General features: G+C 35.7%; 1 protein-coding gene across 1 annotated transcript; it reads right to left on the reverse strand.

Annotated features, from left to right (window-relative positions):
- Positions 1-6,694: 6,694 nt before the first annotated feature.
- LOC128217852 (protein SSUH2 homolog) lies at positions 6,695-15,922 on the reverse strand. The gene is made up of 11 exons (XM_052925269.1): positions 15,812-15,922; positions 14,451-14,664; positions 13,993-14,122; positions 13,575-13,635; positions 13,109-13,233; positions 11,529-11,591; positions 10,994-11,097; positions 10,562-10,654; positions 8,192-8,294; positions 7,798-7,902; positions 6,695-6,907 (listed from the first exon to the last, which is right to left on the reverse strand). The coding sequence occupies exons 1-11, from the start codon at positions 15,918-15,920 to the stop codon at positions 6,761-6,763; spliced, it is 1,254 nt and encodes a 417-aa protein (XP_052781229.1). The 5' UTR covers positions 15,921-15,922; the 3' UTR covers positions 6,695-6,760.
- Between the last annotated feature and the right edge of the window lie 469 nt (positions 15,923-16,391).

Here is a 16,391-nt window from a genome sequence, read left to right on the forward strand (position 1 = left end):
CAAGCTCATATATTTACATGATTACTATAAAACCACGTTGAAAAAAAAGTTTATATTTACTTCCCGATGAAAGTTTTGGCCAATAAATATTCAAAATCAATTCAATAAAAGTCACTCTTTGGTGTGTCCGCCGGAGGATTTAATGCGATTTAACGCCATACATATCATGGGGATTATTTACAACTATACGATAAACTTGACAATATGGTACGAAATGGTTCAAGCACCCATTTCCCTTTTATGTAATACCATCTTGCACTTTAAGATGCACTCTTACTCCCAAATAAGATTAACCACAATTACTACATTTTTTCATATACCAAAATGGGTGAATAAATGTCGAAACCAATGGTTCTTATGAAGTATAACGAGTTTAATTTGAAAGAAAGGTGCAGAAAATATGGTATTACTACCCTATGAGACTATAGAAGACCACAGTAAATCTTTGAGAGCACAACAATCATTTAATATTTTTGCATATTCAGCTATTACAGCTGCACTCTCACAGATTGAACGTTTTGACAACTTTTTTTTATTTTATGTCTTGGAACGAGCCAATTTTTGAGAAAACAAAAAATGTTTTAAATTAATGCATTTTTCTATAACGGTTATAACCATAAAACATTAATTTTCGAACAGAAATATGTAAATCTGCAATCTGATCGAAATAAAGTATTGCAAATCATAATGAGTCTTAAAAAAGATACTGACAGCTAAAACCTTTCATCAAATGTTGATATATGCTCAAATATTGTCATTTGAAGTCCTTGATTTTGAATGGAGTTAGGAACTCGATTCAGCAAAAGGCTGTAGCGTGACATGATCACGTGATGCTACCAATGTATTCAATAATGGTTAAAGTATCCGTCAGCTTATATATAAGTCTTTGTAGGCAATTGGTATGGTATCAGCTTGCATTTATTTTCTTGATTGTACCGGTTTGGGTTCACCCCCTACTTAAATTTTAGCATTTAAGATTTTTCATACGTTAATTAGAAAACAATATCTGCAATTTCGGTGTCAAAGAGTAAAATAGGTGTTTTTGTTTTCAGATGCATTACTGGGAAAACTAAATTTTGGTCCAAAAACATGATCAAGTCCCTTTAACGCTTGTGTATACTTCCAATAGTTCGGGTTCAAAGTGGGTGCAGTAACTATTACGACTTGAATATATAATATGCATACGCTTATCATAAAACCTGCGAGGGACAAATTCGTATATCTTATTCTCAAAACCTTATATCTGAGATAATATAACGGGCCGTGTCTCAAAATATAACAAACAAGTTTAAGAGTTGTTATAAATCTTAAATTTAAAATGACCTACCTGTTTAAATTTAAGTTGTTTACTCAGTTTCTCTTTATATCACCTGTCGAGACTGTTTTGTTATTGTATGCCAAATTCAAGATAGGCGCACGGTTTTTTTTTTTACTAAATTTCGAAAGGTTACCCCCTCAATTGACAAATCCTAGATACGTGCGAATTTTAAGTTGCATCTCCAAAAGTGTATCCGCTCTAGCGCAAGATCCCAGACATGCTCTCATTCTAAGTTGCATCCACCAAATGTACGCCCCCTTCTGACGTCACAGCTAAGATCTGCGCACGTCCTAAGTTGTATCCCCAAATGTTCACCCCTTCTGACGCCAGAGCTAGGATGTGCGCACGTCCTAAGTTGCATCGCCAAATGTTCGCCCCTTATAACACCAAAGATAAGATGTGCGCACGTCCTAAGTTGCATCGCCAAATGTTCGCCCCTTATAACACCAAAGATAAGATGTCCGCACGTCCTAAGTTGCATCGCCAAATGTTCACCCCCTTATAACACCAAAGATAAGATGTGCGCACGTCCTAAGTTGCATCGCCAAATGTTCGCCCCTTATAACACCAAAGATAAGATGTGCGCACGTCCTAAGTTGAATAGCCAAATGTTCGCCCCTTATAACACCAAAGATAAGATGTGCGCACGTCCTAAGTTGAATCCCCGAGTGTTCGCCCCTTATACCACCAAAGATAAGATGTGCGCACATCCTAAGGTGCATCCCCAAATGTTCGCCCCCCCCCCCTTTAACGTCGACTCCTAGCTGTGCGCACTACCTTAGTTCGTCCTCACTAACGCAGAATCCTAGATGGGCCTATGTGATTAGTTGCATCCCACGAAGTGCCAAGTATTTGATCAGCTCCTGGTCTCACAGCCAATATGATTCGTGGCCTCTCAAGATGGACACCAGTGCAGTGCCACCAAATAAACGTATATACCCTCTTTGTGTTAAATAAATTCAAGTTACTGATTAAGGATGATGCAACATGATCTTCTAATATATGCTGGTATACTATATATGTAGTTTTTCAGTGTAAATTGTTATCACTTTCGGGTCCCTTTAACTACGATATTCACCTATAAATTAGCAACCCTAACCATTTTTCCATTTCAATTGCGTAAGTAAATCAATTAAGCCTGGCTTTGACGGATGCATAAATTGAATGCAGTGGAATACAAAAATAAACGAGTTGAACAAAGTCATTTCCAAAGCACTTATAGACGCGGCGATAATGATGTACCATTATAAAAGACATCCAGTGAATAAAGGTATCCCGTCCATAATTAATTTGGATGACACATACCAACCATTTCATTTACTAGTTCAATTTATTTTAAATAATCATGCATTTTTTTCATGAGATGTTGATGCTAGAGGTGGTGCTGCTGCTGCTGGTGCTGTAGCTAATGATACTGCTGCTGCTCCTGCTACTACTGATGATGATGATGATAATGATGATGATGATGATGATGATGATGATGATGATGATGATGATGATGATGATGATGATGATGATAAAACGATTTTGTAAGAATTTAGAAATGAGCTTATAAAAAAATAGTTTGTTTACAAGCTTGGTTGATTTCATCATTTGAGTAAGTTTAAAGGGAAACCCCGGTAATGCATCTTAAAGCATTAAATTATTTTGGTTTTTCATATCAGAATTGCTGGATTTTTTAATCAAAATAAAAACATCAAAACACTACATGGCTATAGTAGTTGGAACCCAAGCCGGCACAATAAATAAATAATAGAAAACTGATACCATACCCACTCGCCCACAAGGACTCGTACAGTAGCTGACGGATGTTTAAACCTTTATTGAATATATTGGTAGTATCACGTGATAAATTCAATCAACTAATCACGCCAGAGCTTTTTGCTGAATCGCGATACTAACGGTTCTTAAAATGGTGGAAACCAAAGGCAATATTAAATCATGTATTATAATTATGTATAGTCTTTGATACCAAAATTGCTGGATATTTTTAATGAAAAAAATATAAAAAACAAAACATGGCTGCAGGGGGGCAGGACCTCACGCCGGAACAATTTTTTTCAGAAAACTAGCACCATATCCACTCGCCCACAAGGACTCGTATAGTTGCTGACGGGTGTTTAAACCTTTATTGAATATATTGGTAGCATCACGTGATAATGTCAATGAACCAATCACGCGACAGCCTTTTGCTAATTTGCATTACCAACGCTTCTAAAAATGTTGGAAACCAAAAGCAATATTTAAGCATATTCAGTAAAACTGCGATCGCTCGAGGACGCCGGGGACCGAGCCAAAACCTCGAGGGAACCGATGTTTCGAACGACCGGAATTACAACTTTCCATGTATTTAACATCCAAAGTTAGCAAATATCCTCTATAACGTCAATTCTTCCAAGTTAATGTCATTTTCATGCCTTTCAATGGTTTGCGAACCCACGCATACGTATTGTAAGAAAGTTTGATGTGCTCAACTTGAAAATAGAATAAAATTGCGATGGTTTAAATGCCTTTAACTGCAGGTTTGTCGTAATTAGTAACATGGCACTTGTTTTAAAGGGACTCGTCCATGGTTTGTAAAATACACTTTTTACAAAAAAAAGATATGGTAATATTTTAAGACAAGGGGATTCAGCGATTTGTTGTAGCGTGATTGGTTGATTGACATTATCACGTGATGCTATAAATCAACTGGTGTTCTATTGGGTCAGAATAAAACAAGTTTTGTCACAGAAAGGTACATTTATTTTTAAACTACATGATAACAACCATGTTCCGCTCATTTATACAAAATATAATTACAACCACAAGATAAGGTAAATAAAAGTTTAATTATAGAAAATACCATTTTCTTTCATGTGACTAGACACAAGGGCCCACGATAAATCTTAAGTCAAATCTCAATCTCAGTCTCAACTCATTTTACCACATAGCATCAAAAAGTTATTAAAATATTTATGTACAATTTCTTGTTTATTAACAATTACTCACGTATATTTTTTGCTCTGGAATTAAGTTTCTTTGAAATATTGACAAAATATTTTTATCAACAAATTCTATGAGAAATTGCATTTTCAAAAAAGTATAAAAACATGCAAGATTGTAAACCATATTATTATACCTCACTTTTGTCTACAATACAATGGTAAAATCCCTTTAGCCGAAAAAGAGATATTTTGACTGTCAAAAACATGTTCAACCTTTTTGACACGTGACCAAGCGAAAATTCACTGTCAGGTCATGTGACCGCAGTGACATTTTGAATGTCATATAAGGGTAAATAACTGCCTCAATATTTTTAGCTAAATCATGACGTGATTGCCTCCCTTATACACATACAGCAGTGACGTCACTATTCAATGTGTACACAAAACATCAGACGACAGGAACTTTCAGTTTTTGAAGGATTTTTAGCATAACTAACGGTGAAATTTTGTTCTACATACAATTATTTTATTATGGTATATTTTGTTTACCTTGTTAAACTTGTTTAATTAAATGAATAAAAAACATTTTAAAACTTTTTATGAACTTAATTTTGTTCGGTATAATAAAATAAATATCATATGGCAGCATGTGTGACATTGACATTGTCAACCCTCGAAACAGAATGTCACCCTCGGCTAACGCCTCGGGTGACATTCTGATCTCGGGTTGACAATATCAATGTCACACATGCTGCCATATGATATTTATATACTATGCTTTGTGTGGTAAATTGAGTTGATATTGAGATTTGACTTGAGTATGTTTGTGATATTGAGGCCAGATGATATCATTGCAAGGAGAAAGGAAATAGTCATAATCTTGCATACAATCGATATCGTTGCCTAACATTGATTCTTACTTTTAAGTTACTAATATATCACATCGCTAACGACACATGCATCTTTCGCAGTTCTTGCGTAATTTTCAAATTCCAAACATAACGGGTCTGTCTACCACGCACTTTCCAGTAAATTAATATAATGACATTAGTATATTTATTTGTACTTATCACGTGACTTCCACATGCTAAATATACTCACTATAAACTAGGAAACCATTATGCACTGTTTTTAAACGGGTACTCAGCCAATACAGCGGCATGTTTTTTTGTTAATGTAAAATGATTTATTATATACCCATCTTAAATCCACACGCAATAGTTATACATATCGCAAAATACGGTAGTCCGTATTCCACTCTTTAACAGTGCAATACGGCCATATTCCACTCTTGTGACGTCACGTCATAACAAGTATCGCTGCGCGATGTTGTAATGACGTCATAAAACAAAATAGTGCGTCGTTAAAATGACATTTATTAGGAAAACATGTGGCTTTTAAGTGATCTTACCAGTTATGTATATAATAAAAGGTTAACAGTACTGCGTTTTGACCCGGAATGTCGTATTCGACTCTGGTGGATTCTCAATATCATTATGCAGCATTTACACGGGAGTGCAAACAATTTATCAAATAAATGTTAAAAATAAAATTAATTGTTCTTAATATAATTCCTTTGTAATTATATTCCCTGAATGTATAATTTAGTATGTTACCTGTACTGTTTTTATTGTACAAAATAAGCAAATGAACCAACTAACTCACAGCAAACAATCGACAGAATTTAGTGTTTTTACACAGAACATTTGTTATGTCCAATTATTTCTTGGGTCGTAGCAAGGCGAGTATGTATGTGACACACAAGCTTTAAAGACAATCCTTTGCCGTACCGTTTTCCATCTGTTTTGATTTTTTGCCCAAATAAAAGTTACGCACATGCGTATGACTGTATTCCTTGCACACGTGACTAAGTCATTTGGCCTGTTGGGGTGTGTGTGGGGGGATAGTGAGCCTTTGTTCTAAGAACGTGTAAAAACAATAAAACAAGAAAGAATGGGTTCGGCACATGTAATACATGGTAACGAAAACAAAAACCAATTCATGAAAAATATGCATGTGGATTACAGAAGGAAATATACAAATGTGATACAAAGTATAATGCACATGCATACTATTTTGATTTGTTCGTCCGTTTTAATTTTTTAGATGGCAATTATCAATGAAATTACAGGCAAAGGAACAACGCTATTTTATGAAAATGTACATTTTAAATGTATAGAACAAAATCACTGAGACAAAAAGAAAGCACACTTATCTTAACGTAATCTTACGGTTATTTTTTAGCAAGTTTAAGTCAACTATAACCGTATCAAGCTAAGCACACTATTTTTGTTTTGATATAATTTCGAAAATAATCTTAAATTAACTGCATGATAATCACGAAAAACTATTTTGTTTTATAAAATCAAGTGTAAGTTAATAATTTTACTAAATGAAATGAGACACTTATGCTTGCTTTGCTGAAGGTTTTTCAGGAAATTGTCGTATGAGTCTCTATCTGTCCCCTATCTTTATCCAAATCTCTTCCCTCCCTTCTTCTTCACTGGGGCGTGGTTCACAGCACGGTACATCCACAACAGCACTGCTGGGGGTAGTTCGGGGCGTAGACTTTCTTCTCAAATCCGTACACGAAGTAGTCTGAGTTTGTGTCCTTCCATTTGTACATCGCCTGGGTCACCGGTACGATACGCACTTGGTGACGCTGTAATTACACAGTTTTGATTATTCGTCCAAGGAAAGAAACTGCGTGAAATTTACTTATGAACTCTTAACGTTTAAGAACATAATAAATCCGACCCGAGGGCACGCAGCGTGCCCGAGGGTCGGATTTTTCTATCCGGACCGGAAAAACATGATTGATATTTTTTTCTTGCATACCTAAAATTATGAATTTGTGGAAACATTGACGTAGAAAACGCACTTTTTTCATTTCACCAAAAAGCGCGTGCGACGTTGTGTACTGACGTCAGAAAGCGCAGTAATTTTAAATCACTGTCGACGTCAAATAGTTCCTTAAAAAATCGCGCTTTTACGATTATTTATTTTCAATTTTAATTAAAAGCATTGTATACTTATATATTTTTGAATTTGCATAATATACTTTTCATAAACCATACAATAAAAGAAATAAGAAGTGGCGCGTTGTTGCGCGTGACTCATCTTACATGGGGATGTCAGATGAGTTTTTCCAGCACTGGTCACATGACCGGAAATACATGTCCGGTACGCAAGAAAACCCTTAGAAACTACAGAGACAGGCCCTGTAGTTTTAAATTCTAAAAAAGGTAGTGCTTAACGGGACACGGACCAAGGCCAAACACAAACGAAACAAGGGACACGACCTTACAAAACAAAAAAAATACACACACTGGAATCAGATTAATATTCCATACATTTTTATCGCCACTCGTTGACATATATGCATGTGTTGACGGTCCATGTATCATTCGAAACAACTGCGGTTTTTGGTGAACAACAGTCTTATTCACATTTTTATGAACCTTCGTAATATGTGTCTATCTAGACAATCTAGGTCTGATATTTAAATATTAGGCAAATAGATGCGCTATAAATGGTATAACATCCCATTACCTGGATCAGTAGCCTCTCCGACGGGAAGGCGGTGGCGTGTTGGTTCACCAGCCTGTTTGAAGCATTGTTGATCTCCGCGTCCGGGAAATGGTTGATCGGCCATACCTTTACATGTACAATATCGTAGAATTAAAACATGTTAGAAATGTTATAAAATGTTGGCAAAATGGTGTAACTTGTAGCGACAAACCTTTTTTTAAAGTATACAGTATCCCGTCCGAAGAAAAGCGTCACTTCCATGATTTTGAGAAGTACAAACTACATTATAAGGCATACAAACTTCTATTTTCCATTGCAAACGTCAAAACCAACATTCTACACCTGTAAACGACTCCTGAAGGTTAAACTGCATGAAACTGTATTCAAATGATACTGATGTGAAATGGTTTCCTACTCTCTGTTGAGTCTCAGTAAAGGCCACCTTTCCTGCCACGTTACGAATCAGGTGGTCCGGAAGTGCCGTGCGCTCAACGATGTGGTCCGTCAGGTGGTTAGTCCTGAGGGGGGAGTATGGGGAGAAATAAGTAAGTGGAAAATCATTCAATGTTTTCAGTAGATAATGATGATAAAGCGTTATTACAGTCAAAATTTGAAGAACAGCAGGGGTTACTAGTTTACATGTATATATATATTTTTTTTACAAAGATTAGCATTTACATCGTTTATATTGTTGATTAAATAACTGAAAACAAGTTACAAAAACACACTTTAATTGATAATAACACCTTAAATTATTATAGCCCTGATTAACATTTTTTTGAAAATTTTGATTTTAAATACCAACTTTCCCCCAAATAGATGAAGGTTACACGGCACGATTACAATAGCCTTTGTTTCTAAACTGCAACAAAGAAATCGCCCTTGGCGAGCAGCAAAAAAAACGAGTTTTGAAAAATTAACATTGAGCTTCATTGCTTATTTTGAAAATGTCATTCGAAATAATGAATTCCAGATAATTCCCTCAATGTATAGTATTTTTTATCCCCGTTCTATTTACTAATAAGAGTAAAATGTGTTCACAAAAACAAATACTGTAACAATATATAAAGCCCGGAATTCACATAAGAAGCCGGTTCAAATAAAAGATGAAATTCATGCTATTGAAAACCGTGTATTAGACCATTGACTCTATTGTTTCCGAAGTAACGTGTGTATATTTTTGGGATTATTTTGTTTGTACCGGAGGATTAGCTTGGGAAAACCAGAATTTCTATAATTCCGGGCTTAAACTATTGAAACTATATTTTTAACCATAATGTCCTTCGGACATATGTATACCCAACATGTTTTCATTGAAATAATAACCTTTTTGGTTATCTACATCATGATGTACGTTTTTCTTCTGATTTTATTGCGCCGACTGGATGCTATGCATCATTTTTTCTTGTTAACTATCTGAGGCTATCAGAACCACTGGCATTATGCTACCTACATGATCCTACAACGCACACAAGTACCTCAGACGTGTACTATGCATTCCGGGTAGCTAAGCAAGATTGTCATATCTTCGTTAAAGATGCACTCTCACAGATTTACCGTTTTGAATATGAAATTCAGCGATCTGATCTTTTGTCAGCAGTCTTATATCACTGGTTTGAAGATATTTACGCAAAAATTGGCTCGTTCCAAGACAAAAAATAAAAAAAGTTGTCAAAACGGTAAATCTGTGAGAGTGCAGCTTTAACAATGGCACATTTTAATTCAGTAAAAAAGTTTAGACACAACTTATTTTTATTTTTATTTAAAGTACCAGTGTATTTGCAATTTTTAAGTACTCATTTGTTGATTATTTTTATTTTTGTTCATGTCGTATACGAATGGACATTTATGATTTTACATGTTCACATGTACCTTATAGAGACCTTTGGCAATACATAAAGAAATATAATAGTGACCGGTCATTACGTTTGGATTCCCTCCTGTGACTTATTTGTAGTCATGGTCACGTGATAAATTACGTCATGAATGCTACGTCGGAAGGCACCATTTTGCTTTGAATGATCCTTTAAACAAAGATAACTACTATTTCTTCACCATTGAAATGAAACACATGGCAGTCTACGCCGCTTAAGGAGCCCCGCTTTCGGGTTTTTTACCAGAGAGTGATCGAGAGTTTAGTTTCTTAAATCAAAATGTCGCCTTCATCAGAATTTTGATTTGTATAATATTGCTTTCACGTTTATCTCTTTTTTAAATTTTACCAATGAATATAGTCTCAATGTGAATTATAAGTGCACTCTCACAGATTGACCGTTTTGACAACTTTTTGTGATTTGTCTTGGAATGAACACATCTTTGCATGAATATCTGGAAACCAGTGATTTAAGACTGGTGACAAATTATCAGATCGCAGTTTTTAATATTAACGTTCGAAAAATGGAATTTTGTGCTAAAAGCGTTTCTAACGCTTTGAGAAAAATGAGTTTTTTGGCATAAAACATCAATTTTCGAACGTAAATATTAAAAACTACTATCTGATCCTATGTCAGCAGTGTTATATCACTGGTTCTCAGACATGTCGGCAAAAATGGGTTATTTTAACAAAAAATAAAATATTGTCGAAACGTTCAATCAGTGAGAGTGCAGCTTGATGAAAAATGAAAGTTAGCTTATACACGTTAAGATTAATATTTTGTGTATATTGATGGTCACAAAACAAAAAAAAAACATATTTTTTTAAAAGTGCCCATATTTTTAGCATGGTCACTCAATAACCTAAAAGACACTATAAATGTCCACTCCTACCCCTAAACTAATCACATACCACGTGGTGGTTAGTCTGATGTAGCATTTTAGGCTGCAGTGTCCCTGACAACACGAACACGTGACCATGCCGGAGCCATGACACGTGCAGCATCTGCAAAATGTAGCGTAAATGACATATAGGTAAATACACAAATGGGTGTTATATCATTTACGTTTATGAATACTAGAGTGTGGTCAGAGGCCTCTAACACACTTAGCTGCGTCAGTAGCTCACACGTACATGTTGAATTTAATTTTGAAATAAGAAGTAGTGATAAAAACCAACAACAGAAATACGACATCGGTAACATCGTAAATCCATTACTTCATCACCGAGTTTTAGAAAAAGAGTTAAATGTTTATTATATCCACGGAGATTTACGTAACAAATTTAAGAACAAATACTATATACTAGCAAGAACATTTGGAAAACACACGCTGATGTGGATACCTTTGGTTGCCGTCGCCATGGCACCAATGACAACGCTCATGTTCCTGCTCGCCGTTTCTGTAAACCATGGTGTGGCCACGCCCAGCACAGCTCGTGCATCGAACCTAATGTAAAAGGAATAACATTTTTTGAAAGAAGAATTGCCAACACCAAACCATGTGACTTCAAAGCCCTTAGAAACAGTTAAGCGGCAAAACGGTGAATACATATTCGAAAGAGAATTGCACCGTGTAGGGCTCTTACTTAGGAGGTGGTCCAGTATTTTTACTTTATGTTATATAGATTTAAAATAAAGTTTAATGGACTCTTCGAACTTAGATCTACTTAGTATTTCCGAAGTTAATCGCCTCATGGGCGGCAATATAAGTCAGAGATGGTGTTGCTTCTTTTCGTAATGATGTAATGTACATAATATACTTATAACAAAGTACTGTGTGTTGAGGTCTGCCTTTTACACTCCAAGTATTTACGAGATTCACTAATGAATCGATAAAACCTTGAAACAACAAGTACCTCTGGGACAGAAACAACCTACCCTTCCTCTACCAAAGCACCTATGGCAGCGAACCCTACCCATCGCCATGCAGTTATGACACGGCTACAAGAGAAAACAAAACAATGACTTTTTAACTTTCTTCTACGTGCAGTGTGTGTATATACCACATGATAAATTACGTCATATATGCTACGTCGGAAGGCAATATTTTGCTTAAAATAAAGACTTAAATCAAAGATAACTTTTCTTTTACTACACCATTTTAAATAAAACAAAGGGCAGTCTATGCTGCTTAAAGAGCCCCGCCTTCGTTTTTTTACCTAAGTTTGATAAGGTGATTAGTTTCATCAAACACTTCGACAAACCTGTTTCCCAAACAATGTTTTGACAGTGCTCCGTCAGACGGTCTTATTGTGAAAAGGTTTTTCGAATTGTTTTAAGAAACTAAACTCTCAATCAAACTCTGGTAAAAGACCGAAGGCGGGGCTCCGTAAGCGGCATAGACTGCGCTATGTTCCATTTAAAATGGTGGAAAAATATTAGAGTTATCTTTGTTTAAAGTCTTCATTCGAAGCAAAATATTGGCTTCCGACGTAGCATTTATGACGCAATTTATCACGTGGTATACACACACTGACGTGTGTTTTGATATGAAGGCTGTCTGGCGTTCAGGTCTTAAAGCCTAAAGTGGCACAATATAGGTTGATGCCATTTTTTTAAATATTTTAATGCATTATTATGTTTAAAGCTGCACTCTCACAGATTTACCGTTTTTACAACTTCTTTAACTTTTGTCATGGAAAAAGATTTTTTGCGTAAATATCTGAAAAACCAATGATAAAAGATTGCTGACAAAAGATCAGACCGCAGATTTGCATATTTCCGTTTGAAAATCAATGTTTTATGGCTTAACTAACGGTTTAAGAAAAATGCATAAAACATTGTTTTTTGTCAGCAGTCTTATATAACTAGTTTCAATAATAATCAAAACCAAACCAAATGATGATTCGTGTAAAAATGAAATAAAATATTAGCGTTAGTTTGGTTCGTTTTTAATACGGAATTCGTGGCCTTATAGCTATTAATTGGAAATAACAAGTGTTTATCAAGGCTAATCTTTGGTTTATTTATTTATTTATGCAAATCATCGCATTATGTTTTGATTATTCAAGTCAAATCAGTTGTACATTAAAATGCCTGAAAATGACTTTAGACTTTACTGTACCCTTGTAAGGTAAGAACACCTGTCAAGCACCTCAACTAAAACCTGAGCAATGTCGTCTTCGTAGTTTGCAATCGTAACAACTCGGCCAACTCCGGCAACCTTCGAGATATTCCGATTGCATAGTTCGGTCATTATTGCAGGTACGGTAACGTCTTACATACATATACTAGTACCAGGTTACGTCACAGGGCATACACTCTTGATGAGGGCATACACTCTTGATGATATTAATTTAATTTTGACCAAATGATTTAAAAATCAATGCAAAAAAGATATAAAGAGAATAGATTTATGTCTATATAAATACGGACATTTAATACACTAGGTGTAGACTTATTAGCGGTAGGGTATGAAACCAACAAGTCTCTGGATTACATGTATATCAAATTTTTACCTTGACGGAGGCAGTGTGGGGCACCTCTATATGTGACTGCTGGTTCTGGAACATGGAAGGAGGGGCGGCTTGGATGTCCCAGGGGCCCGGGGCGGGGCCGTTCTGAGGGCCGTCGATTGGCTGACCTGAAAATGAGAGCGTAGTAACTAGATAAAACTACATCATCATCATCATCATCATCATCATCATCATCATCATCATCATCATCATCATCATCATCATCATCATCATCATCATCACCACCATCATCATCATCATCACCACCACCATCACCACCATCATCACAATCATCATCATCATCATCATCATCATCATCATCATCATCATCATCATCATCATCATCATCATCATCAACATTATCATCATTTATTTATCATCATCATCATCATCATCGTCCAAAAATACTTTTCTTAAAACCAAACTTGAAATAATTAAGTCTAGAATTCAATGAAATAAATACACTTACTTGTATATGGGTCATAGGCCCATGTTGTTGATCGGGCTTCACCGAATGTTTCAAGGGTGTACTTAAAAGAACAAACATAATCTTTACTTAAAGGCACTCGTTCGGGTTTAATAGGACGTGTGAAATGCAAACAATAGGCTTGTTTCAATGACAGAACATCGTACAAAGTTAAAATTAGAGCTAAAACTAAGAAAAATAACAAAAAAATCAATAAAGTTATTAAGAAATAAAAAAATGCCAGCCAAGAAGAACCATTATCATAAAAATCTTTCACTTTTAATTTTTCTTTGCAATTTCACCATAACACTTAAACACGTTGTTGTTGTTGTTTTTTAAAATATTTTAAATACCGAAATCATGGATAAGAAGAGATCTTTAATCAGACAACAACAACAACAACAACAACAAAATAACCTACATGAAAAGCGCTGTAGTGTTGAAGATCAGTGAAGCGTAAACTCTGCGCGGCACCGCTACCATAGCAACAGTGTTCAGACACGTGCTGAAGAAGGGCGTTCCTAGCCTCGTTTTCATCTATCTGTGGCAGACTAGATTGGGTAAGGAAAAGTGTAAGTAGAGTTTTAACATTCAACTAAAGCTTTTTGATATGTTCATATATGAAACGCGAATTTGATCTAGTTGTAGCGGGTCAGATGTTTGACGTTTCATTAATATTTAGTACATAGAATAGAATTATCTTTATTTCTTCTGAAAAAATAAATTTCACAACACACTCAAGGTTAAACATATTCACTTCTTTTGAAACGATAGTTATTTAAGTGCACCAGAAATATGTACTAACTTATTTTACAACTGTTTAAGAACTTACATCAACAAATCCGACGAAACATTGGTATACTAAGACCAGTGTCTTACCCCTGTACTTCCCCCCGTTGGGGTGGCACACGTGTAGCTGCCTCGTATGATGGCGGCGGGGCCACAGCGCCATCGAAGCCCATGTTTGAGTATCCGGGCACTTCGTCCATCTTCTCGACGGGTAGAGTGTATGGCGCGGCCGCGGCGGCATCTGGGTTGTCGTCAACGTCTTGGTCCGGCATTTCTCCTTTCCACTGTGGCATATGGGTCCCACCTGGATCGGAATTAAATGCATGTGAGATGTTTAGACAATATTGAGAGGAAGCGACTATTTCATGGGTTGTAAAATGCACATTTTACGGATTTTTTTTTCATACAACGAAATAGAGTTTGGCAAATTAGGAGTGTTTAAACTAAGATACTGACGGCTGGAACCCTTCAACAGATGTTGATATATGCTCAAATATTGTCTTTGAAGTCCACGATTTTAAAACGCGTTAGTAACGCGAATCCGCACACAAGAGGCTGAAGCATGATAAGTTTATTGACATTATCACGTGATGCTACTGATGTATTCAGTGAAGGTTTAAATATCCGTAATGAGCTTTGTATGAGTCCTTGCTGGTGAGTGAATTATGTATTAGTTTTCAACATGGGTCACAACAAGAAAGTCACGTTATTTTTTTAGATAACTTTTTTGATAGAAAATATATATGAAAATAGTTCTTAGCCTATAAAAGACTTTTTAGCTTCTACACGTGTGAATTATTATAATAATATATGTATATAAGTTTTGTTATGCTTGGCCAAAATTTCACTTTCACGCGATTTTATGCTAAGTAAAGGTAATTCGTTAATTCTTATAGCACGCTTCGTTTTCTGAAATACAAAAATAAGCATTAATCTTAAATAGGTAACATAAATACTAATTTACGGTCCATCCTTGAATCAAAACTATATGTCTTCTAGAAATCAACACTGGAAAGTTTTTAAAACCAAGAACCCATTAACCATAGACCCATGATAAAAGAAAAGAACGTCAAAAATTATATTTTATTTATCTGTCCTAATTAATGTAGCCATATATATATCAGCCTATGCAGTTAACAGTATTGCAAGGAGAGCCTATAAAGGGATATAGACCATCATTATACTGATAAGCCCCACAGTTGGTAATGACATGGTATTTCTGTTTTTTGTGGTCCTCCCCTAAGCAAATTGGCCCTTTTTTATCGATATGGTGTGTTCTGGTATATTTCATGTGTTATCGTTCTTATTCGCAACAAATCAACATAAAAAATTAATAGCGCCGAATTTAGAATGTTTGAAAGAAAACCATCGAAACATTGTTCTTGGTGTGTGTGTGTTTTTTTAAAGCGCTTGTTTTTTTAAACGTGTATATGGACTAAACTATTGCTTACCTTGTACATGAGGCTGCACGGCACCTCCGTGGGGAGGGTAAATACCTTGAGGGGGGCATCCACCGGGATAATCGCCCTGTTGAGGAGGCGCTCCCGAATATGCCCCCATGTGCACCTCCTGGGTAACATGGGCCGGTGTACCCCCAGGATACTGCTGGGAATGGGGACTCCCTGTGAAACCTTGACTCATACCGGCGCTGAAGAGCGGGTTTGAAAATGCATTCTAACTGACATAGATTGCTGAAATTATTTCATATGTCTACCAGCAATTTCATATTTCAAATCCAGCATACACTTAACGTTACGTCAAAACGTCTAGTCAGGCTAATAAGTGCAACGTCTAAAATGACGTTACCAGAAATATCCTCGAAATGATAGCATTTCTTATTTCAAATATATTAATACAATATTTATCAGCAAATTAACGGCACTTTAGACGTTACACCTATTAGCTTTTTAACGTAACGTATATAGTTAATTTGCTGATTTGTCACAATAACGTCAGGATTATTTATTTGTTACAGTAGGTATATAGATACAGATATGACACACATGAATAATGGTAAGAATCTAAACTTAA

Source organism: Mya arenaria, chromosome 14 (assembly GCF_026914265.1).
Source record: "Mya arenaria isolate MELC-2E11 chromosome 14, ASM2691426v1".
NCBI lineage: Eukaryota > Metazoa > Mollusca > Bivalvia > Myida > Myidae > Mya > Mya arenaria.

Coding starts and splice junctions, on each gene's coding strand:
- LOC128217852 (XM_052925269.1), bottom strand. CDS start 15,920: ATGGGGGCATATTCGGGAGCGCCTCCTCAACAGGGCGATTATCCCGGT. Junction 14,665..15,811: donor CGTGCAGCCTCATGTACAAG/GTAAGCAATAGT, acceptor ATTCCGATCCAG/GTGGGACCCATATGCCACAG. Junction 11,592..13,108: donor CCCACACTGCCTCCGTCAAG/GTAAAAATTTGA, acceptor TTTCTCTTGTAG/CCGTGTCATAACTGCATGGC.